The sequence below is a fragment of the Pan troglodytes genome, chromosome 16 (genome assembly GCF_028858775.2).
Source record: "Pan troglodytes isolate AG18354 chromosome 16, NHGRI_mPanTro3-v2.0_pri, whole genome shotgun sequence".
NCBI lineage: Eukaryota > Metazoa > Chordata > Mammalia > Primates > Hominidae > Pan > Pan troglodytes.
In genome coordinates, this window is record NC_072414.2 from 76,044,854 (window position 1) to 76,069,030 (window position 24,177).

The 24,177-nt window shown below is 45.7% G+C and overlaps 1 protein-coding gene across 15 annotated transcripts in view; it reads left to right on the forward strand.

The window, feature by feature from the left end:
- The window catches only part of CPEB1 (cytoplasmic polyadenylation element binding protein 1), a 104,025-nt gene extending 82,584 nt beyond the window's left edge, over positions 1-21,441 (forward strand). For 10 of the 15 annotated variants that reach the window (XM_001158745.6, XM_063794300.1, XM_001159171.7 and 7 more), the window contains 9 exons: positions 6,697-6,923; positions 8,561-8,813; positions 10,692-10,805; positions 11,126-11,215; positions 12,066-12,202; positions 15,010-15,208; positions 17,402-17,496; positions 18,118-18,198; positions 19,938-21,441. In XM_001158745.6, coding sequence (XP_001158745.2) covers positions 6,697-6,923; positions 8,561-8,813; positions 10,692-10,805; positions 11,126-11,215; positions 12,066-12,202; positions 15,010-15,208; positions 17,402-17,496; positions 18,118-18,198; positions 19,938-20,048 — 1,307 coding nt within the window. In that variant the 3' untranslated portion in view covers positions 20,049-21,441. Of the gene's footprint in view, positions 1-6,696; positions 6,924-8,560; positions 8,814-10,691; positions 10,806-11,125; positions 11,231-12,065; positions 12,203-15,009; positions 15,209-17,401; positions 17,497-18,117; positions 18,199-19,937 lie in introns of all 15 variants that reach the window. The other 5 variants (XM_054667087.2, XM_054667089.2, XM_009429696.5 and 2 more) reach the window with 1 other exon arrangement.
- The last annotated feature ends 2,736 nt before the right edge of the window (positions 21,442-24,177 follow it).

Consider the following 24,177-nt stretch of genomic DNA (forward strand, 5'->3'; position numbering starts at 1 on the left):
GATGGGCTGGGTAGGGATGAGTTAAGGTTTATTCCCCTAAATCTGTATTACACTCTAAGTCAACATTGTGTCCTTAGGCTGGGCGCAGTGGCTCACGCCTGTAATTCCAGCCCTTTGGGAGGCTGAGGCGGGTGGATCACAAGGTCAGGAGATCAAGACCATCCTGGCTAACACGGTGAAACCCCGTCTCTGCTAAAAACACACACACACAAAATTAGCCGGGTGTGGTGGCAGGTGCCTGTAGTCCCAGCTACTCGGGAGGCTGAGGCAGGAGAATGGCGTGAACCCGGGAGGCAGAGCTTGCAGTGAGCTGAGATCACGCCACCGCACTCCAGCCTGGGCAACAGAGCGAGACTCCGTCTCAAAAAAAAAACAAAACAAAAAAACAAAAAAAACCATTGTGTCCTTAAATTGAATATCCTTGATAGAAAAGGGTAGGGCCTTAGCGTACTGGCTCTATGGAATACGTACTCTCTGTCTTTCAGTAGAATTCAGCAGTCATTGTTCACCTGCTTTTTGCCAGATGTTGAGCTAGTTGCTATTGGAGTAGGGTGGTAAAGATTGGTCTTGGTATGCTTGGTTGAGAAGGCACAACTTTTTACACATGTGGGCCTGCAAATATCTATGCAGATTTTTTTGAGACTTTAAAAAGCATGTTTAAAAGAAGATTATTTCTTCTAATAGAGACTCCAAAAGTACTCAATTACTATCTTATCCTCTGGGATCCTAGTTCCTATTACTTGTGCTTGATTTCCCTCTGCTGATTAGATAAGTTACCTTGAAAGAGGCAAAGAAAGCCAAATGGGAATTGACTTGTTTTTCTTCCTGTCATTAAAAAAAAATGGAAATAATTTAAAATTTATAGAAGTTATACAAATAAAATTATACAAAGAATATTTGTAATCCTTTTTATCCAGAACCTCCTATTGTTCATGTTCATTTTACCCCATTTGCTTTATCATTTGCACATTCTCTCTCCATGTATCAATACATAATTGTTTTCTGAATCATTAAGAGGAGAGATAATTGGCCCAGGCACGGAGGCTCACACCTGTGATCTGAGTACTTTGGGAGGCTGAGGCAGGAGGATTGCTTGAGCCCAGGAGTTCGAGACCAGCCTGGGCAACAGAGTGAGATCCTGCCTCTACCAAAAAAAAAAAAAAAAAAAATTAGTCAGACATGGTGGCATGCCGCTAGCTACTTTGGAGGCTGAGGTGGGAGGTTGAGACTGCAGTGAGCTGTAATTGTGCGCCTGCGCTCTAGCCTGGGTTACAGAGGGAGACCCTTGCTCAAAAAAAAAAAAAAAAAAAAAAAAAAAAAAGAATAGAGATGATCTTACAAACATTCATATGTAACAAAACAGTTAACTTTAGTCAATTTAAAGTTGATAACACTACTTTGATTAAACTGTCATTCATATTCCAGTTTTGTCAAGTGACCCAGTAATGTCCTTAAATCCTTAATAACGTTTTTCTCTTTCTGCTCTAAGTAGGCCCTTGCTCCTTTTGGTTTTGCTCCGTGTGAGCTTACAAAGTCCCTTGGGTTGTCTTGAATGTTTTTCACAGTGATCAGCTTGTTCTAGCCATCACTTTTCCTGAAACTATGATAATCCTTACCATTCTTTTTTTATATTCTTATTTGTTCATGGTTACTGTGTCTGTCTTGCCTCTCTGTGTTGTCCTCCACTCCCACCCAGTGTTTTCAGAGAGAAGGAACTCTTAAGTAAATGTCCTATATAGTCTTGTTGATTTCTTTATCTGATGCCTTTTTTTTTTTCTCTTAGGTATTTACCATTTTAGTGTGAGAACTGTATTTAAATTATAACCTCCAGTCTTTTTTTTTTTTTGAGACAGGATTTTGCCCTGTTGCCCAGTCTGGAGTGCAGTGGCACGATCATGGCCCACTGCAGCCTCAACCTCTTAGGCTCAAGTGATCCTCCTGCCTCAGCCTCCTGAGTAACTGGGACTATCAGTGCATGCCATAATGCCTGGCTGATTTATTTTTTTTAGAGACAGGCCTTGCTATGTTGTCCAGGGTGGTCTTGAACTCCTGGTCTCAAGCAGTCCTCCTGCCTCAGTCCCCCAAGGTGCTGGTATTACAGGCGTGAACCACTGCACTTGGCCATAACCTCCAGTCTTTAAGTCAGAGGAAATAATTATATATGAAAGATGTTTGGGTATGATAAGGCAATTGATTAGGAATTTGAAGTAGCAAGCCTCGGGTTTGTATGGATCAGTGCTTCTAAAACTTAATGTGTATACACATCTCCTGGGGATCTTTTAAAAATGCAGATTCTGATTCAGGTCTGGGGTGGGACCCAAAGTGCATTTTTAATGAGTTCCTGTAGTGGCAAGGCCCTAGATAGATTGAAGACCCAAATACTCTAGGTCCTAAAGCAGGGACTTCTGGTAGGGAAGATCAGTAGTCTGTAGTTGATGGTCTTAAAGGATTCAGACAAAGGAAAAGTGCTGAGGAATGTGAAGACAAACAGATGTGAAGTCCTAAAGATTAAAAAAAAAAAAAAAAAGTAGCTAGTGAATGGTACTTGGAGTGGGAAAGAATCCAGTCTCTGTCACTCATTAGCTGTTACTTTTACAAACTGACTGCCCCAAGTCTTGGTTTCCTTTTGTTAAGATGCAGTAGTAACAGCCACTTCTTAGGATTTGGTGAAGACTGTTTACCTAAAGTGCTTCTAACACAGTGTTTGACATGTGCTAGACGTTCAGTAAGTTGTTAGAAGCTTAACTGAACCTGGTCCAGATTGCGGAACAGATGAATGACCATGAACTGTGAGCACTTAACGAAGTAGAGTTCGTTAGTGACCAACGTGGGTTTTCATGCCATTTTCTACTTAGGTTTATTGCCAGATTAGAGGATCACTACAGAGATAATTCCTAGCTTTGTACAGGAATTTGACAAAGCCTCAAGATACCTTTGTAGGCACAGTAGAGAACTTTCAAGTTAGCGGAGGTAGATGGGTTTGTGGCTGGTAAAACAGGTGTACCAACACAATAGTGAATACAAATGATGTGAATGAGGAAAGGGGTCTGTAGTGCTTACCATGTTGCTTTTTTGACTCTTTCCAAAATACCTTTTAAAAAAAACCTTGGGTGAGGACAGTTACCAGAGCCCATACTTGCCATCTTTGGTGTTTTCAGATACAAGCCTTTGGGGCAGCATCCCCTCTTGAGTATTTTTTCTGGCGTTCTGCTTTATGCTGTTTCTCCCTTGACAACTCTCAGAGCTCTCTGCTGTGCCACTTGAAACTCCCCTTTTCCAGGGTTAACAAACTGGCTTTCTTCTTTTTACTGGTGAATGCTCCCCCCATCTTCTGCTTTAGCTGAAGACTTTTCCTTTAAGATGCTGCTATGCCAAGTAGAGCCTACTCATTGTCCCAGGTCTCTGAAAATCTCATTGTTTAACTCCAGGCCCAGTTATCACCATCGGTCTTTTTAGTGTCCACATGAATGACTTATCTAATATTTCAGACTTCTCACATTCTGAGTCAGCCACCTCTACCATACTCTGGACCTTGCCATCCTCAGAGCTCTTAATCTTCAATGTCCCACCTCTTCGTGTTTATATTGTCTGCCACCCTCATTCCTCTTATAGCTATCAGCCTATTGAAATCACTGGTTTTCCATTTATTTGCTCCTAATTTATTGACTTTGTTCTGTCTTTAGCCTATAATGCACGACCCATTCTTCATTTCCTTTGTTGCTGTTATCATCAATTCTGTTGTCACATTTATTCCTTCATACCCCCCTGGGGGAACAAAATCATAGCTCTGTATGGCTCCAAATGTCCATCCAGGTATCTGAGCTCTGCTGGAGAAAATCCTTTAAGTCCAACTTAGTTTTCCTCTTTGCTGGACACTGGTTCCTACTGGTACTTTTCCTTAGTTTCCCTGGTCAGCCTTCTTTGCTATCCACACAACAGCTCTGCAGATCCCCTTTTCCATGTCTCTCAGTTACCCTTAAGATAAAATCAAGCTGGGTGCAGTGGCTCATGCCTGTAATCCTAGGACTTTATGAGGCTGAGGTAAGAGGATTGCTTGAGCTCAGGAGTTCGAGACCAGCCTGGGCAACATAGATGCTACCTCTACTAAAAATTTTTTTTAAATCAGGCAGATGTGGTAGATACCACATGCCTGTAGTCCCAGCTGTTCTAGAGGCTGAGGTGGGAAGATCGCTTGAGCCCGGGAAGATTGAGGTTGAAGTGAGCCACTGCACTCCAGCCTGGGCAACAGAACTAGGCCCTGTCTCAAAAAAAAAAAAAAAAAAAACAAATGACAATAAGATAAAAACTATTTAACCTAGTTGTCAGGGTTCTTTGTGATTTGAATTGTTACCTCATTGTTCATTACCCTAACTTGTTTTTGTGAAATGTGGAAAAGGATGAGGCCCTCCAGGGCATCGGTACCACTTTTAAGACCAGTGCATGTGATCTGTTGATTTTTCACAGTGCCTCTTTGCCAGGCTTTGCAGCATTAGGGTGGAACCTTGAATAAAATCTTCACATATTCTGCCTTCTCAGGGCATGGACTCTACAGGCTTTGATTTTGGATTTCTATCAGGCAGGAGTTTGTCAAGGAACTTTTTTTTTTCAGAGTCTTGCTCTATCGCCCAGGCTGGAGTGTAGTGGCGCAATCTCGGCTCACTGCAACTTCTGCCTCCTGGGTTCAGGCAATTCTTGTGCCTCAGCTTCCCGAGTAGCTGGGATTACAGGCGTGCACTTTCACGCTTGGCTAATTTTTGTATTTTCAGTAGAGACGGGGTTTCGCCATGTTAGGCAGGCTGGTTTCAAACTCCTGACCTCAGGTGATCTACCTGTCTCAACCTCCCAAAGTGCTGGGATTACAGGCGTGAGCCACCACACCCGACCAAAGGATTATTTGAGAAGTTTGTCAGGGATTATTTCTGATGGTTATCAATCCAAGCATTTTGAGACACTTAGTTTTAGCATACAGTTAAATGTTAGAGCTTTGAAAACTGCTTCAAAAGGCAATTTCAAAGTTAGGAATGTTTCCTTGAAAAACAAAATGCTAAACTAACTCCTTGCTGGATGTGCTGTGGCTCCACCCCACCCACATCCCACAACATACATACATATTAGACTGGCTAGATATAAAAAGATTGATCAAACCAGGTGTTGGCCAGGTTGTAGAGGGACTGAAACTCTCATCACTGCCGGTGGGAATGTAAAATGGTATAGTTCCATCTACTTGGAAAACAGTATTATGACAGTCTCTTTAAAAATTAAAGCTATTTTTACTACAAAATAATAACTAGATAAATAGATATATCTACAGTTTCCCCTGTGTTAAATGTTAAGGATACACCTACCATGTCTTATCCAAAAGGGGAGGTCATATACCTAAAGGAGCGTGGGCTGGTCTGGTCCCATATTAACAGATGTTTGGGATCTTGTGTATATGTTCCATCAATGGCATGTGTGTCTGGTACCCTGAAAGCATGCATTGATTTTGATTTCAGTCTTGAGGGGTTTATTCCTGCTTCTTGGGACTCCAGCTCCAGACAAGCATTCAAACTGACTTAGAGGCCTGGGAGGAAACCAGCTCTGGGTGACCTGTGTTTCATTTCATTGCTAGTCAGGGCTGAAGTGGGGCCAATCACAGCCAGTTATTCAGCACTTACACATATTATTTTGGTTTTACCTCAGCCATTTTGAGGTGAATGTTCTCATTCTTCAGATGAAAAAAAAAAAAACTTCAAATTAAGGCTTCTTTCCTAGATTTAGCACACCCATAGCTCCATGGCAAAGCCCTCTTATTCCTTATTCTCATAGATAGAGGGTGTGATTTGCTTAGGTTCCCCCAGGCCAAGTGTGGAAAACGTTGCTCTTTTTTTGTTTCCTATTTAAATATTTATTGTGTGCTGGGTGCTACTGTGCTGAGCTCTTTCCATCTGGTATCTAATTATTGAGCTGTCCTAACAATGTCATGAAATAGTTGATACTCCACCCTAAATGCCAGTGAGAAAACAGAGGGTCAGAGAAGCTAAGTGAGCTTCCCAGAGCTCACAGACATATACAAGAGGTGTCAGACACAGGGTTTCATCCTAAGTTTAAGTCAAAGAATGGGCTTAACCATGTCATTCTGCTTCCATCCTAAACATTTCAAGTTCAGGGGTACATTGAAGAGAATCTGTATATGCTAGAAGTTTGCATAAGTGAACCTCTCACATGAGGTGGTATGCTTATGCTATACCAGATTTCTGGGGTGTGGCCTGAAATTCTATATTATAGCATTAGAAAGGTGAGAATTCTTCTAATAAACAAATCGTCAGGCAGTAAAGATGAAGTATGGTTTGGGATTTCTAAGTGTGCTGTAGGTGTATCCAGGCATTAATAGCAGCTGTGACCAGGGTCCCCAGTGACAGTTTCCCAAGTAATGGCATTGACCTTTTAAGCCTGGGTAGCAGAACCCAGCAGTTTTGCTGCTATTGTAACAGCAGGAACTCTGGTCTTCAGTCAGCTTGTAACTTCCTCTAACAGGGCCCTTGCGGCCAGGTCTCAGAGCTGGATATATATCTGTTCATTATATTGTGTTTTGCTGGCACGCTTTTAGTTGTCTTGCCTTTGGTATCTCTTGTTGGGTGGCTGTAGGAGAAGAAAGAGGCTGTTGGCTGCAAAGAAAACTAAGAGGTCATGAGGTTTCCTTTTTTGTCCTCCTAGTACTGAGCATGCTCCATAACCCACTGGGAAATGTCCTAGGAAAACCCCCCTTGAGCTTCCTGCCTCTGGATCCCCTTGGGTCTGACTTGGTGGACAAGTTTCCAGCACCCCCAGTTAGAGGATCACGCCTGGACACCCGGCCCATCCTGGACTCTCGATCTAGCAGCCCCTCTGACTCAGACACCAGTGGCTTCAGCTCTGGATCAGATCATCTCTCAGATTTGATTGTATGTAACTCATTTGGGAAAGGGGAGTTGTGGGTGGAGTTGCCTGTGTGTGTCCAAGGGGAAGGAGGGTACAATATCTATGGGATGCCTGTCCCCTGGAATGCAGGCTGGGAGATGGGATGAGGGGAGGAGTGGAGATCATTGTGGACATTTGTAGAGTTCTCATCCTTAACAGGATAGAGGATGCTTTGAAGACCCATTGAGCAATACATTGCAGGACCTGAGCTCAGGACTCTCATTTTACTAGCTACTCCAAGAGTACTGGAAAACACTTAATTTCAAAAGTAAACGTGAGGGCCCTGGCAGTGTTCTGTTTCTTTACCTACACGGGGTGCTTTCTTTAGCCCTTAAACAGTGTCATTTATGTACTTTGATGTATGATATCTCACAATTAAGTAATAACGTAAAAAATTTTTAAGTAGTAATTAGCAGAGATAGGATTTTAATCCAGATCTGACTGTAGCTCCTGTATTTTTTCCACTGACCCGTGTCAGCTTTCAATTCATGCCATGATGAATCTATGAAACGTTGCCTCAGTTAATTTTTGCATTTCACGTTCCTTATCTACAGCCATGTATGATGCGTGTGGTCTTCATGCTAAGTGGAGTTGGCAAATGAATTAGAATAGGTAGGGGATATTATAGATAGATTAGTACAGATAATATAGATAGGAGATAGTAGAAGTAAATACAGGTGGGATTGGCAGTGAGAAATTACCCCAAAATAAGAATACAGTTTCAGATGCTTTATAAGCATTTTTGTGGCCAAATCTCCCGAGCTGAATGTGCAGTGAATAGAATTACTTATTTTACCACCTTCTTCTCTTCCCCATACCCAGGACTGGCAACTTTGGTTGTGATCGCCTGTCAGCCTGTCCTAGAATATGGAAGTTGGCGATGGTGTTCTCACTGACCATTGGTTTTATCTGTTAAGGCTGCATTTCTAAAAGGGCAGTCACATGCGGGTCTCTTTGCTTCTCTGGGCTGCAGTTACCTCTTCTGTAAAATGGGGTCAGATACAGTGCTGGTAGTTCTGTCTATATTACTTAGATTGGACTCAGTCTTGGAAATTTATCTCATGACTGATTAATATTTGGGGATTTTAAAATATTCTGTCAACGAGTTATTTTGATAATGTATCATTTCACACACGTAAATTAGAATTTAAAGGTTTGACACAGCTTATGGTGTTCTGATACATTTATGATACAATGCAGAGCTCTCATAGATAGCGTTTTTGGCATTCAGCTTTCTAGGAATCTGACCAAAGAAAACACAAAATATGAAGAAGCTACATCTTAATTTTTATTTATGGTTCTGAAAACTTGGAAAGTATATATATAACAGGAAGAGTATGGGTCAGTGAGATGCACCTTGTTCCCTAAATAGAATATGATAAATGCATTTTAAATGGTTATAAAGACTGGCAATATGGAAAAGTTGAATGAGGAGAGAAGGAGCATTTGTTTAAATTATAGTATAACTAGAACTAATCAAAATTGCTCAGGAAGAAAGTCTAAAAGAATATATGTCAAATGCTAAATGTCTATTGGATGTTTTTAATAATTTCTATAATGTGATTATTACTTTATAACAAAACTAGCCTTTAAAACTCTGTCTTCCTTTTTCCTCCCCTAGTCAAGCCTTCGCATTTCTCCACCTCTGCCCTTCCTGTCTCTGTCAGGGGGTGGTCCCAGAGACCCTTTAAAGATGGGGGTAGGGTCTCGGATGGACCAAGAGCAAGCTGCTCTTGCTGCAGTCACTCCCTCCCCAACCAGTGCTTCAAAGAGATGGCCAGGAGCTTCTGTGTGGCCATCCTGGGACCTCCTCGAAACTCCCAAAGACCCCTTCAGCATAGAGAGAGAGGCCAGGCTGCACCGACAAGCTGCAGGTGAGTGTGCCGTGAGCATGTGTGAGGCCTGAGGCCTCATTTTGGGAGCAGAGAGGAAGTGACCTTAGTTCACACACTTGTGAACTGTCTAGAGGAGGCTTGGTTGCATGGTGAAGTCTCCATATCTGCAAAGAATTATCTTTCTGTGGAGTAAATACTAATGGGAACAGACTCAGGAACTTCTTGAGGCTGAGTGGAGAGGAAAGAGGCAGTTTATCTGGCACACGCATGTGCCACAGCACAAGGAGCTGGCTCCATCTCTCACTTGTGCCGTTCCGTGGAGACTGGCTGTGTGCTGCTCTTGCTTTTACTTTTTCCACGGGTGGATGTCCTCAAGAGAAACTCTGGAAGGGATGCCCAGAATTTTGTCTACCCTCCCCACATTCTAATTCAAAGACCATCAGACACAACTCATGCTGGAGCTTTCTTCCCTGAGGCTTTCTGATCGGTATACTCAGGGATGCACTGGGGAAGGAGGGGTCCATTTGTCAACCTCTAAGGTAAGGAATGTCACCAGATGTCCTGGTCTCTTAGGAATCCTTAAGGTTCTGACATTTAAATTTAATCTCAGGCTGGCCTGGGTGGCTCAGCACTTAAGCAGAGGCAGCAGGATGGCTTGAGCCGAGGAGTTGCCCAGCCTGGGAAACATAGCAAGACCCCATCTCTATATATTTTAAAAGGTTTAAAAAATAAATTATCCTAAATATGTATTAAATATGTTTTTCATCTTTGTCTAGTACTGCTTCAGGGAGATATTCATTAACCACTGGCTCTTCAGAGGTCCTGAATTTGATGACTAAGTTAGTGTTAGTTTCTGCATTCCATTTGTTTCCATAGGCTTCAGTGTGTCTGTTTGCTCACAGAGTTGGGCTGGATCTCATTCTCCTCTGATAGTGCTGTGCCCTGTTCACCTAATGATTTTGGCAACCCATCTTTGTACTTTCTCTGGTGCCATTGTTTTCCTGTGAAATGACATTACCATGCTTTTGGATGAGACCATTATATTCTGTTTTTGTCGTAAAAGATTGCTGACATTGCCCAGTTTCTTGCTGTAGCAACACGTTGGGCCTATTCCTTTTAGGAAATATCCTTCCACATCTTTGTCCTGAATGAAAATGATAGTTCCTTTCATTGGCTGTCTGCCTCTCTGCTGAAAGAGGAGGGTGAAATAAATGGGCAAGAACTAGCTAGTCCTCACTAAGGTCAGTCTCTGATTTGGAAAGGTACAAACAGTGGGGACAGGATTGAAGACTGATTCATTACGTTACCATGCTGGCATCAAGGAAGGCCCATTGTCTATTTGGGTGCTATAAAGATGAGTCTGGCTTGGAACAGTTGTGACATTCTTGTCTTACTGGGTTGCCAGTGCTGGTTTTTATTGGCAGTGTCCTAACTTCTGTGATTCATGAGTTCAGAGCCAAGACAAGGAAACAGAATAGAATGTTTCTCATTTGAACATTGGGGAGAAGGCCCATTTGTACCAGTAAGCCTGCAAGATGTTGTATTGCTCTGTTTATTTTCAAGTAATTATGAATTAGTACTGTAAGCAATAACAGGATAAAACTGCTTTGTGGTTAGCATATTAGTTGAATGTTTGAAAATAACATGGGGTGTAAATTTTTACCCTACACATCTGGTTTGGTATTCCTTTCAATTTTAGTGGGGACAGAATTAGCAAAGTAGGATTATCATACTTGACTGAGTGGATTGGTGAGACATAGATTTCTTGCTTTTCAGAATAATCATGGATATTCTCTCAGGCATCTGGGCAAGGATTGTGGCCAGTCAGGTTCTTACTGGACAAGTTCACCCCAGGGAAGAGTGTGGCTTTGTTGATTCTCTAACCTCCCCTGTTTATCTCTTTGCCATCTACCAAAGCTGTGAATGAAGCCACCTGTACCTGGAGTGGCCAGCTTCCTCCCCGGAACTATAAGAACCCCATCTACTCTTGCAAGGTGTTTCTAGGAGGTGTTCCTTGGGATATTACAGAAGGTGAGCTGTCTCTAAGACCTGCTTTAAGAGTTGAAGGGTGGGGCATGTCTTTCAGGAGCATGAAACTTGGAATTGAGGCCAGGGGCTGAATGCCCTGCCTGAGCTCAGGGTATTACATGAGTGTCTGAGGGGAGAGGTGCATTTCATAGACCCCCATAGTGCTCCTATGTCGGGAGCTTACACCGGAGATCAGCATTCGTTTCTGAGTTGTTTGTCAGTGGGGATGAGCCAGGGAGGAGAATGCTGGTGATTCTGTGTTTGTGTCTTTACTGGGAAAGATGGTTCCTCAGCTTCTGCCATTCTTTTCTGTCTCTTTGCAGCTGGATTAGTTAACACCTTCCGTGTTTTTGGCTCTTTGAGTGTGGAGTGGCCTGGTAAGGATGGCAAGCATCCCCGGTGTCCTCCCAAAGGTAATATGCCTAAAGGTAATAAAGACATGGTAGGAGCTTTTTTTTCCCTTCCCTAGTACATAACTGCACCTAGGGGTGCTGGGATGTCACAGCTGCATGTTGGTAACATGGTGGGCACTCCAGGGCACAGACCTGCCATCTGTCAGCACTTTCTCTTCAACCTAACATGTCCCTCTGTTTCTTCTGAGCTAATGTTCCATCTGTCCAGACTTACACAGCAGTGGGAGTTGCCTCTGAAACCCCTTCCTTGTACACTTCTCTCTAAACCTGAACCCAAGCAGCACCTTTCCTCTCAAAATAAGGCATTTGAAAAGCTTTCCCTTGCCGGCCTGTCCTGCCCAGTTACGTTGTTGCCTGACCTAATTCTGAAGTCCCTTTGGAGTTGGCAGGAATGAGGACCAAGCATCTGATTCCTCACTGGTCTGAAATGAGATCCCTTCCCTGTAGAAAGGAGCAGGTGCTATTTTCACCCTGCCCCATCTTCATTGAACTGAACTAATGGTTTAAGTAGGTGTTTAAAGCAATACCTGCCATCCTTCCTGCCCCCAGGAAAGCCTGGCTCTGCTGACCTGAACATGCTCTGTGTTCTTGCATAGAGAGCTGTGGTAATGGTGGGATCCTCTGTCTCAGCTTGCCAGTCCTTTCCTTCACCAGGGTGGGAGGGAGGCCCACAACCCAGGGCATCTGCATAGCAAATGCTTCCACTCAACAAGACTTTTCAGGAGTAAAACAAAAATGTATCTTATACACAAGACCTTCTTTCTTGGAAGAAACGCCCTGCTGCAAAGCCAAGGCTGAGGAGTGGCCACCTAAGGGATATTAATGCGATTTTTCCTCTCATTGGGAATAGGGTATGTGTATCTGGTCTTCGAACTAGAGAAGTCTGTCCGATCCTTGCTTCAGGCTTGCTCTCATGACCCGCTGAGCCCAGATGGCCTGAGTGAATATTATTTCAAGATGTCCAGCCGAAGGATGCGCTGCAAGGAGGTGAGTTAGCGTGATGTCCTTTCTGGATCGAGGGTCTTGGAATATTGAGGCACTGGATTTTCTTGTGGTAGGTGGATAGGCAGGCTGCAGGCAAGGAGTATTCCTGCTGAGGCAAGAAGGCTCTTCTTGTCCCACAATAAAATAGCAGTATCCTCTCAATTACATTAAAAAAAAAAAAAAAAGCAACCTTTGGGACTTAATGGGGTGTGTGCATGCACACATGCGCATGCCTGCTCATGGTAATCAAATGGTCTGCCCGTCTTTATTCTGCTCTTCTTTCTTGTAGCCAACACTTTGGTTTCAAACCTCTTGTCTTAGAAATGAAATTGAGAACAGCAAACTTCTCTACTTGGACTTAACTGATAAACCTACAGCTGTTTTTCCCTGGTCCTGCCCTTCCTGTGCCTTGTGACCTCCCAGTCTGTGGGGGTGAATTCCTCTTTAGCCCACACCCACCTGTGGGTCACTTCTTCATTCTTATTCAGGGCTTTATTTAGTTTTGTGGGTTTTCCCCACAAGATTCTCTCTTCCTACGCTTTTTCTAATATCAGCCTTATGTATCCTTGGCAGCATGGGTCTCTAACGAGTTTATCTCACCTGGGGATCTCATTGCACATTCTTGGGCCTTATCCCAGACTTACTGAATCACTCTGGGTGGAATTTAGGAATCTCCAACTGAATAAAGATCCCCAGGTGGTTCTAGTGGGTAGTGTTTGAGAACCACTTGTCAAAGCAAGTTTTGAGCTCAGGAATCAGTGCGGTGGTAAAATCGGATTTGAGAGCACACAACTTTTGTGACATTGGACTAGATATTTAATATCTCTGAAACTTTGTTTCCTCTTCTCTTCTATAAGATGGGAAACTAAAATGCCTATTTTAGTAAAAAAGATCAGTGGTTGCCAGGGGTTTAGCAGGAAGGGATGAAGAGACATAGCACAGAGGATTTTTAGGGCAGTGAAACTATTCTGTATATGGTGGATACATGTCATTATACTTTGGTCCAAACCCATAGAAGGTAAAACAAACACCAGGAGTGAACTCTGATGCAAACCATGGACTTTGGGTGGGGATGATGGGTCAGTATAAAAAAATGTTCCACTCTCATGCGGGATCCTGATAGTGGGGAAGTCACACAAGTGTGGGGGCAGAGAGTATTTGGAGAATCCCTGTACTTTCTGCTCAGATTTGCTGTGAACCTTAAAGCTTCTCTAAAAAAATCTATAGGGTAAGAGGAGAAATGCCTATTTTATTGGGATGGTCACATTAGATTTAAAATAAATCCATGTAACAAAGCTGGCTCTTGTTCTGCGTTAGTGAGAGGGCAGGCTCATCCTCTGGCTGCCCACAGTGACACACAGCTTCCCTACCTTCTCTGCTTCTTTACTCTCTGGAGCTCGTGTAGTCTTCCCACCTTAGTATGTTCTAGGACTTAATTAACATGCTCCTTTTTCCTCCCCTCCTGCTTTCACAACCAGAGATGGCCATATGCATATCACAGAGCCCTTCCCCTTCCTCAGTGCCCCTGTAGACACCATCCTGTCTCCCATTCCCTCCTCATCACCTTACAGGGATTTAATCTTTCTTTGATTCACGGGCTACAGGCTGATGCAGTTCTCCTTCCTCTCTTCTTTTTCCTTTGTGTTCCTCTCCCCGCCAGCGCCAATATAGCCAATCTTTGACTCCCCTCTTCGTTTCTAGTTCAGATAAATGACTCACTTTGTGGCTTCTCTCACCTTTAGACCCAGATTCACCTTTCTAGCCTCATGTCCTACCTGAGCCTCACCTTCCTGTGGGATCCTTCTTCGGGATGTCCTGTAATCCCAAACTCTTTTGTGGGCAAAATTGGCTTTTTCATCTTCCAGTGAAATTGGCTCCCCTCTTATAACTTCTGCCAGGTCCTCTCATCCCAAGACCGTGTAGGCCCAGCACCTACCAGGCCTGATTCTTCCTTGCTTGCCCATCCTGCTTATGCCGTCTGAGTACTGCAGACTCTTGTGTTGAAGAATCTCTTTGGTCTTGGCCTGTTCTCTGCTCGTTGCCACCAGCCTTGTCCAAGTCTTAATCACCTGTCCTTTGAAACTACTGTTTTTGCCTCCTTGCTGGTTTCTGCCTCAGATCTCTTCCTGCTTCAAGACATATTTTTAGATCTTCACTTCATTCTGGACAACTCCACCTGCTCTACAAGGTTTTGTTCCAGGTTCAGGAGATTCAGAGGCAAAGGACATGGTTAGCCCCAGCCCTTTAAGACTCCAGGGATCTTGTATGTGACTTTCTACCCAACCTCTCGCCAGTCATTTCCACTGCTCTGGCACAAACCCTCTGAAGGCTAGGTTGGGCCAGTAACCATCTCATACAAATATCGTAAGCACTCCCACCCCTCTGTCCTTCAGGATCCTAGCCTTTCATTTCTCTGTGAGTCCTTCCTTTCTTGAGGACTTCAGATTATGCTCTTTTCATCAGTGTCCACAGCCCTTTGTTGGAACTACACAGTTGGAGGTTGAAATAGAATGCTGGGCTCCTGGGTTTGGCCATGTGGTACTTTTTTGCTTACTTTCCAGCATGAGTGAGTACTGTGTCCACTTCTACCATTCTGGACACATGGACTCAGTAAAATTCAACTCCAGTTGGGGTGGAGTCAGGGTGGTTTATTGGACGCCTGTGTGCCTGAGATTGGGCAACGGCACCTTTTCACCCCTGTAAGGGCCTTAGCTCAGCTTCAGTATCTCCAGAGCATGTACCTTGCCATGCAAGCACCTCTCTCTCTGTGGCTCTCTGCCAGGGCTGATACACCTTTGGGTGGTTTTCAGGTGCAGGTGATCCCCTGGGTATTAGCCGACAGTAACTTTGTCCGGAGCCCATCTCAGAGGCTTGACCCCAGCAGGACGGTGTTTGTCGGTGCTCTGCATGGAATGCTAAATGCTGAGGCCCTGGCAGCCATCTTGAACGACCTATTTGGTGGAGTGGTGTATGCCGGGATTGACACAGATAAGCACAAGTATCCCATTGGTAAGTGTCCCACTTCTGTGTGCGAAAGCTTGGTTGGCCCCTGGGAGTAGACCAAGATTGTGATACTTCCCCATGGGAGTGAGGAGAGAGGCCTGACCCAGGTCTGCAGATCAGCATATACCAGCACCATACTATCTTTTTCTAGACAAGTCACGAGTACTGGCCCTTCTGTATCTAGCCCTCTACCCATCATCTCCCACGCAGTGGGAGAAAAAGCAATTGGAGACTACAGGAGGTGATAAGAAGTGAGAGTGAGGTAGGAACTTTGTTGGAAGCTCCGAGTTCACAGCAAAACCAGTTTGGAACAGACAACAGGTACTATTTCATGAAAAGGCTGCAATTCTCTGAACTTGCCTGGAGTTTTTTATTAAAAGTTCTTGAAAAGCTCTGGCATTGTCTAAGGTCAGAGACCAGGTCAGGCTGGAGGAGGACTTTCTGAGTGAGTCAGGCAACAGAGTGTGGCCTGTGCTTTCCTAACTCAGAAGTCTGTGGGCCTAACCACTAGGTTTTGATCAGCTCCTCTGAGAAAGGAGGTCAGTTCGCCAGTCCTGGCAAAATGTCAATGATGAGGTATGGAGGTGGAGCAGAGCCTGACCTCTGTGATTAACATGTGGCTAACCCACCTCCCCAAATGCTTAGTCTTCACACCCACACTGAATCTGGTCAGGAAGGAGCACCATGTACTCACCAATACTGTGCAGCAGATTGAGAACAGGGACTTCAGAAGCCGCAGGAGCGGAGGAGGAACTTGGCAGGATGGGGCTTCTTCCAGCTCTCTTAATAGGTCTCCAGAGTGCCTAAGGGCTAGGAGAGGTTCAGTTCAACTGCTGGGCTTACCCTTCAGACAAGTGTTCTATCTGCATCTTGGCTTCCACTCTGAATCCTTTAACCTTAACCTATGCTCTATCTTCCCTTCCCATCTTGATCTGCAAATTCTTCCCCCATTCCTGAATGGTTCACGCTAACATGATCTCCACTGTCAAATATGGTACGAATATGGTAGCCACCAGCTAAATGTGGCCCCATTGAGTTTTGGAAACACAGCTGTTGTCACATTTGGAAATAATATTATTAACATATAGGGTTAAATAAAAATTTTTTTTGAGATGGAGTCTCACTCTGTTGCCGTGCTGGAGTGCAGTGGTGCTATCTCAGCTCACTGCAACTTCTGCCTCCTGGGTTCAAGTGATTCTCCTGCCTCAGCCTCCTGAGTAGCTGGGACTACAGGTGTGCGCCACCACGCTCAGCTAATTTTTGTATTTTTAGTAGAGACGGGGTTTCACCATGTTAGCCAGGATGGTCTCCATCTCTTGACCTCATGATCCGCCCACCTTGGCCTCCCAAAGTGCTGGGTTTACAGGTGTGAGCCACCGTGCCCGGCCAATAAAATATATTATTAAAATTAATGTCACCACTGTTTTAAAATTTCAGTGTGACTACTAGAAAATTTAAAGTTACATAAGGGCTGACCGTGATGGCTTATACCTATAATCCTGGCACTTTGGGAGGCCGAGCTGGGGCAGATCGTTTGAGTCCAGGAGTTCAAGACCAGCCTGGACAATATGGTGAAACCCCGTCTCTACAAAAAAATACAAAAATTAGCCAGGCGTGGTGGCTCATGCTTGTAGTCCCAGCTACTTGGGAGGCTGAGGCAGGAGATTGTTTGAGCCTGGGATGCAGAGGTTGCAGTGAGCTGAGATCACGCCGTTACACTCCAGCCTGAGTGACAGAGGGAGACCCTGTCTCAAAAAATAAATAAAGTTACATAGTAGCTCACATTATATTTCTGTCGGACAGCACTAGTATCGTAAAGGGTTTCCTGCATTTTAAAAGGGTAGCATTAGGGCAGGCTCGGTGGCTCACGCCTGTAATCCCAGCACTTTGGGAGGCTGAGGCGGGCGGGTCACGAGGTCAGGAGATCAAGACCATGCTGGCTAATGGTGAAACCCGATCTCTACTAAAAATACAAAAAATTAGCTGGGTGTGGTGGCAGATGCCTGTAGTCCCAGCTACTCGGGAGGCTGAGGCAGGAGAATGGTGTGAAACCGGGAGGCAGAGCTTGCAGTGAGCAGAGATTGCGCCACTGCACACCAGCCTGGGCAAAAGAGCGAGACTCCGTCTCAAAAAAAAAAAAAAAAAAAGTAGCATTTGGGAGAATTTGGTTAGAAGGGAAGCTTGTGTCTGTTGTCCTAGGTTCTGGTCGTGTGACTTTCAATAACCAACGGAGTTACCTGAAAGCAGTCAGCGCTGCTTTTGTGGAGATCAAAACCACCAAGTTCACAAAGAAGGTGAGTTGGCTGGTTTATGCCCTTACTCTGGGGTATATGAGAGGGGTTTGGGCAGTTACTACCCAGGGCAGGCCTGAGACCTGAAGCTGTTTGTGCTGGGTGTGTTTAGGGAAGTGAGCCAAATTCCTGAGAATTAACATTGAGGTTAGGGTTTGGGAGTGGGCTTGGTCTTTGTACGCCGAGGAGGAAGGGAACTGGGACTGTTGAGCCTCTTCAGTGTGTAGGGTGCCTTCCCTCACTGTGGTATTTCTTTGGCATTGCTAAGTAGCCTGACTTCCTATTTTCCAACCTTTTGGGAATCCTCCGAACACTTGCCTATACTGCTAATTGATAGAGGACTGAGGTACAGTTTGCCTAGAAGACCAGGCATTAAGGTGTGTGGTTGCCTGAATCCCAGAGGCATCCAGCCTGACTGTGCATGGTGTATGAGTCTGTCCTCTAGAACTCCTTTCTGTACTTCAGGCCCATAATTCTCTCCAAGCCTCCTTTAAAACAGGCAAATATCCTGCATTCCAATATCCCGCATTCCTGTGTGTGGCCAATAATGTGCCCTTCTTCTATAGCCTATCGAGCCTCCTGGTAAGAAGAGCCACTTCATCTTCTTATTTTGCCTTTGTGCAGGTTCAGATTGACCCCTACCTAGAAGATTCTCTGTGTCATATCTGCAGTTCTCAGCCTGGTCCTTTCTTCTGTCGAGATCAGGTGGGTCCGATGTCTATGAAGTCCCTGCCCTCTATTAAAAATTGTTGGCTGGGCGCGGTGGTTCACACCTGTAATCCCAGCACTTTGGGATGCCAAGGTGGGCGGATCAGGAGGACCAGCCTGGCCAACATGGTGAAACCCCGTCTCTATTAAAAATACAACAATTAGCCTGGCGTGGTGGCAGGCGCCTGTAATCCCAGCTACTTGGGAGGCTGAGGCAGGCGAATAGCTTGAACCCAGGAGGCGGAGGTTGCAGTGAGTCGAGATCACGCCACTGCACTTCAGCCTGGGACAGAGGGAGATTCCGTGTCAAAAAAAAAAAAATTGTTATGCCAAGTTCATGACATTGAATGTTGGAGTTCTGAGGTACCCTGTGGTGTCTGAGAGCATAGAGGAGGCAGCAGTAATGTTTGCTGAAGGTCAGACCAGGGACAGACATACTTTAGATAGCTTGATCCAGAACTCTTAAGAAAATATGTTGAATTGAGTCTTTATACTTTGGTCTTTTTCTTGCCTGGGATATTGCTATGCAGTATGCCACTATTGCTGAGAGGTGGTTTTGTAGATGATAGAAGCCTGGCTGGGTGTGGTCAGCAGCATGTGGGAGCCAGGCTCAGCTGCCTAACCCTGAGGCCTTCTAAGCTGATTTTTCTGTACTCAAGGGCCTCGTCCTCCTTTACATCTGAACTTCTGGATGACTTTGATATTTGCATCTGGGCTGTACCCACAGGTGTCAGCGACAGGCAGAAAGCAGCGAGGTGGCTTTCTATTGAATGTTCCTGGGTGATGGAATGTGGATCTGGATGTGTTTGGCAGTGCTTCTCAAACCTTAATTACAGACACATCACCTGAGGATCTTAGATTCTGATTCAGTGGGTTTGGGGCGGACCCTGAGATTCCATGTGTCCAACAAGTATCCAAGTGGTGTCAATGCTGCTAGTCAGTATCATCCTTTGACAGGTGTTAGGGGAAGTTTGGGACCTCTTAGGACACCAGCAGCAGTCCTTCCATGCTTAGTGGGTGCTTTTTAAATTTTATTTAAAAATTTGTTGCAGTGATGCCATTGATCAGATTTGGAGTCTCTGAATATGGTTAAACTGAGGCTCTGAAGTGAGAGTTTGAAGTTAAGTTTGAATTGTTAGCTAAAGCCTGAGACCAAGTATCTCTCTGATCAGCCTCATCTGCGAGGCTTTTATGGATCTGGATCTTTCACAGATAATCTCCATAGTCAGATAATTGCTCAGAGATTAGTGGCTTGCCTGACGTTACACAGCAACCAAGAGATGGGACTAGACTGAGAAACCCAGTCACCTCTCCTCACTTAATGGGAAGAAAGCAGGATGTTGCCTAGCATTAGAATTTTTAGTCAGTATCTTTATACATTCTCCACGTTAGCAGCCATGTGATACAACTACTCTGTAGGAGGTGAGAAGGGCAGGGGAATAGGTGAGCAGCTGTCATGGTTAGAGGGGTTAAGAGAAACTAGCATGGTCTCTGCACACACTACGAGCCCAACATGTTTAAGTAAGGGGACCTGTAACAAGGATGGTGGGTTTGCCATAGTTAATCAGGCTTCTGTGTTGGGGTGAGAGCATTCCTAGGGACCATCTCTTCTAACCCACAGAGGCCATCGGGAGTCTCCCACCCCTTCTCCAAACAGAACAAGCAGCTCGTGCAACAGCTCCTGTGTCTGGTGCTGGCACAGGCATGGCATCCTCCTTTTTGTTCCCCCAACCCAGGTCTGCTTCAAATACTTCTGCCGGAGCTGCTGGCACTGGCGGCACAGCATGGAGGGCCTGCGCCACCACAGCCCCCTGATGCGGAACCAGAAGAACCGAGATTCCAGCTAGAGGAGCTGGCCTTGCCCAGTGGCCTGTGGCGCCCAAAGCTGGCAGGTCAGGCAAACAGCCTGCACCACCCTGCCACTGGCGACCAGGGAGCTGGCTTCCCAAGGACAAGGGAAAATTGTAGTCACCTTTGCACTTGCTGAATCTGTCTTTGTTTCTGCACTAATTAATGCACATTGAGTTTTGTCAGGTTTTGTTTTCAGGGGGTATACCAAGGGCAAGGACCCTCTGGCTTACCCTCCAAGCGACTCTGTAGTTTTCCCAGATTTTAGTTCCTCATTTTGCAGATGAAAAGCGGGAAAAAAAAAAAAAAAGAAAAAAAGAACTACGTGTCCAGAAGGTATTGAGGTATTGACACGGATGCCTACACCTAGGTTTATTTATTAAAAGCGCTTTTTTACATTCCTTGCAATACTGATGGTGATGATGCGCAGGTCTCATTGGTTTCATTCTTGCAGTTGCCATACAGTGCCTTTCCATTTATTTAACCCCCACCTGAACGGCATAAACTGAGTGTTCAGCTGGTGTTTTTTACTGTAAACAATAAGGAGACTTTGCTCTTCATTTAAACCAAAATCATATTTCATATTTTACGCTCGAGGGTTTTTACCGGTTCCTTTTTACACTCCTTAAAACAGTTTTTAAGTCGTTTGGAACAAGATATTTTTTCTTTCCTGGCAGCTTTTAACATTATAGCAAATTTGTGTCTGGGGGACTGCTGGTCACTGTTTCTCACAGTTGCAAATCAAGGCATTTGCAACCAAGAAAAAAAAATATTTTTGTTTTATTTGAAACTGGACCGGATAAACGGTGTTTGAGCGGCTGCTGTATATAGTTTTAAATGGTTTATTGCACCTCCTTAAGTTGCACTTATGTGGGGGGGGTGGGGTTGATAGAAGTTTTTAATCACAAAGTCACAGGACTTTTTTCTTTTGTAACTGAGCTAAAAAGGGCTGCTTTTCGGTGGGGGCAGATGAAGGCTCACAGGAGCCCTTTCTCTTAGAGGGGGCAAGTACCCTTCCCTTGTATCTTTAATTTGAGGAATGTATGAGATAACAGTTGCAGTTGACTGAAATGCCACTGGAATTTGAAAACTTGACTTTTTTTTCTTTCCCTTTTTTTTTTTTTTTAAAAAAAGAAAAAAGAAAAAACCCACAAAAACTACTTGCCCCTCCTAGGGAAGCTGTGTGCCAAAGAACCAGTGTCATAACCCCTCCCTCCTGCTGAGCTGACGTTGCATTGTTGCATATCCCAGCTACTCTGTGGGTTTTGTGAAGCTGTGTGTGAAGTCTCTACCTCATTGTAGTATATGCAGGCAAGACTGCACTCTCCTACAGATGTGTGGAGTAAGCTGTGGTGTAGTTTTTTTGGCACATAATAAACACGTTGCAGCAGAGTTCTGGTTTTGTCTCTGTGTTTGAGGTCTGGGAGCAAGGGGCTAATGGGAGGGAGTAAGGGGGTAATGGCACAGCCACAGCTTGTTTCCTTGGATTTCTGTGATGGGATCCTGGCCCAGGATAATGGTGGGACCATGTGGGAGACCTGCCCTGTGAGTACTTCTTGGTCCCTTCCATCGTCAAATATACTTTGGAGATGCTTCTCCAGTGGATGGGTGCTTCTAGCCCAAATATAAAAAGTCCTCATATCTTAGCTTCTCGGGGGTCCTCACAGCCTCCAGGCCCAGCTTAGAGAATGCTGGAGGCACAGCTGCTCACATGCCAGCAGAAGCCACTTGTTCTCAGCTTCTCCTGGAAGTCTTGGCCTATTACTTCTTCGGAGGCTGCTCATCCTCTTGGACCCACCTATGATGATGCAGTTCCTTTCTGAGAGGGAGTGATTGGGTTTTTGCTGTTCAGAGAGCCCTATCAACGGAACTTTCTCAGAGCTCACAGGATTTGTGGCAAGGTCTGCTGATTTTTTTTTTTTTCAGTCGAGTTGGCCTGGGCCCAGCTGTTGGACCGATTCTTTGGGAACCTCCAATTTAGTCTGAGGTGGAGGGAACCCTGCATACTGAAGCTGTCTCTTCTGAGAGAGGTGCAAGAACTATTGGGCAAGGTGGGGGAGTCTCCTCACGAAAGGAGAGGCCTGGCCGGGCGCGGTGGCTCACGCCTGTAATCCCAGCACATTGGGAGGCCAAGGTGGGCGGATCACGAGGTCAGGATTTTGAGACCAGCCTTGCCAACATAGTGAAACCCCTTCTCTACTGAAAATACAAAAAATTAGCCAGGTGGTAGTTGCAGGCACCTCTAATCCCAGCTACCCAAGAGGCTCAGGCAGGAGAATCTCTTGAACCCGGGAGGTGGAGGTTGCGGTGAGCCAAGACCATGCCACTGCACTCCAGCCTGGGCAACAGAGTGAGACTGTCTCTAAATAAATAAATAAATAAATAAAGGAGAGGCCAGACTGGGCACAGTGGCTCATGCTTACAATCAGCACTGTGGGAGGCTGAGGCAAGAGGATTGCTTGAGCCCCAGGGGTTTGAGACCAGCCTGAGCAACATAGGAGACCCCATTTCTACAAAAAAAAAAAAAAAAAAATTAGGCATGGTGGCCTGTGGTTCCAGCTGCTAGGGAGACTGAGGTAGCAGGATCATGTGAGCCCAGGAAATCGAGGCTGCAGTGAGCTGTTACCATATCACTTCACTGAAGCCTGGGCAACTGAGCAAGACTCTATCTCAAAAAAAAAAGGCTGGCTGGGTGCAATGGCTCACTCCTGTAATCCCAGCACTTTGGGAGGACAAGGTGGGTGGATCACCTGAGGTCAGAAGTTGGAGACCAGCCTGGCCAAAATGGCAAAACCCCATCTCTACTAAAAAAAAAAACCAAAAACAAAAATTAGCCGGGCGTGGTGGCGCACGCCTGTAATCCCAGCTACTTGGGAGGCTGAGGCAGGAGAATCGCTTGAACTTGGGAGGCAGAGGTTGCAGTGAGCCGAGATCGCGCCACTGCACTCCAGCCTGGGCGACAGCAAGACTCCGTCTCAAAAACAAAAACAAAAACAGAAAAAACCCTGATCTTTCACTTCGGGCCTGACAGCAGCTTGACTGGAAGTTTGCTCCCGCAGTTCTGAGATTCTGGCCTTTTCTTTTGTCCCATTGCTACTTTTTGCTGCCAGGGTTTCCTGTCCTTCAGGTTTCCATCCCCAATCAGTTGAGAGTCCGACTGGAGTACCCAAGGTGCGTTGAGGAATGAGGCACAGCCCTGGGTTTAACTCATCCAGCCTGGCCAGCTCAGCCTTCCCCTGTCAGGTGGGAGCCTAGGATTGCTGTCAGCCCAGGGAGCAGAGTTGGAAGAAGGGGGCAGGGCCCTACCTAGGCTGCGGCCCATCGGGGCAGCCTGCGCTGGTGGCTTCGGAAGGCCCTGGTTTGAGGATGGGTGTGGCAGGAACAGCCTGAAGATAGTGGATGGAGAAGGTGCCTGAGGTGTTGGGAGCTCTGCTGGTGAGCTGGGCCCTTCACGTCAATGTTAGAGGTTGTTACGTGCTAGGCGCTGTTCAAGCACTGGGAATTAGCTAAACAAAATGACCATTACTGTCATGGAGCTCACCCCTAGTTGAGAAAAATAAGCCGAATCACACGGCAAGTGCTAGGAAATATAAGCAGGGATAGTGAGGGAGTTATTTTACCTAAGTTTGAAGGGAAAGCCCTCTGATAAGGCGACATTTGAGCAAAGGCCCGGAAGAAATGAGATACGTCTCGCCCAGTCGCACCCTGTCTCTACCTGACAAGTCTCCGGCCCGCGGACTGAGTGGGGGACCTGGGCGGCCGCCATCCCCCACTTCCTCATTGTTCCACGGCCCTGGATCGCCTTCCTTTCTCGGTCCTCCCGAGGACCGGACGCTTCTCCTCTCCCTGGCGTGTGTGGAAGAGATGGACGCTACGCTAGAGCACATGGCACAGGCGGTCCCATTAAAAATCAGATGGGGGAGAGAAGCGAGCCCAAGTCAACCGAGGAGAGCGGGGAGCGGAAAGGGAGGAGCCGTCGGGGGCGGGACAGACACCGGCCCACCGGAGGGGCGCGCCGCCGCCGCCCCGCTCCACTCCGCCAGGGGGCGCTGTGTGGCTCCCGAGTAGGCTCAGAGCGACCGTGGCCGGGCGGAAGCGGCTTTCTGGCCTAAGCTTTAACAGGCTTCG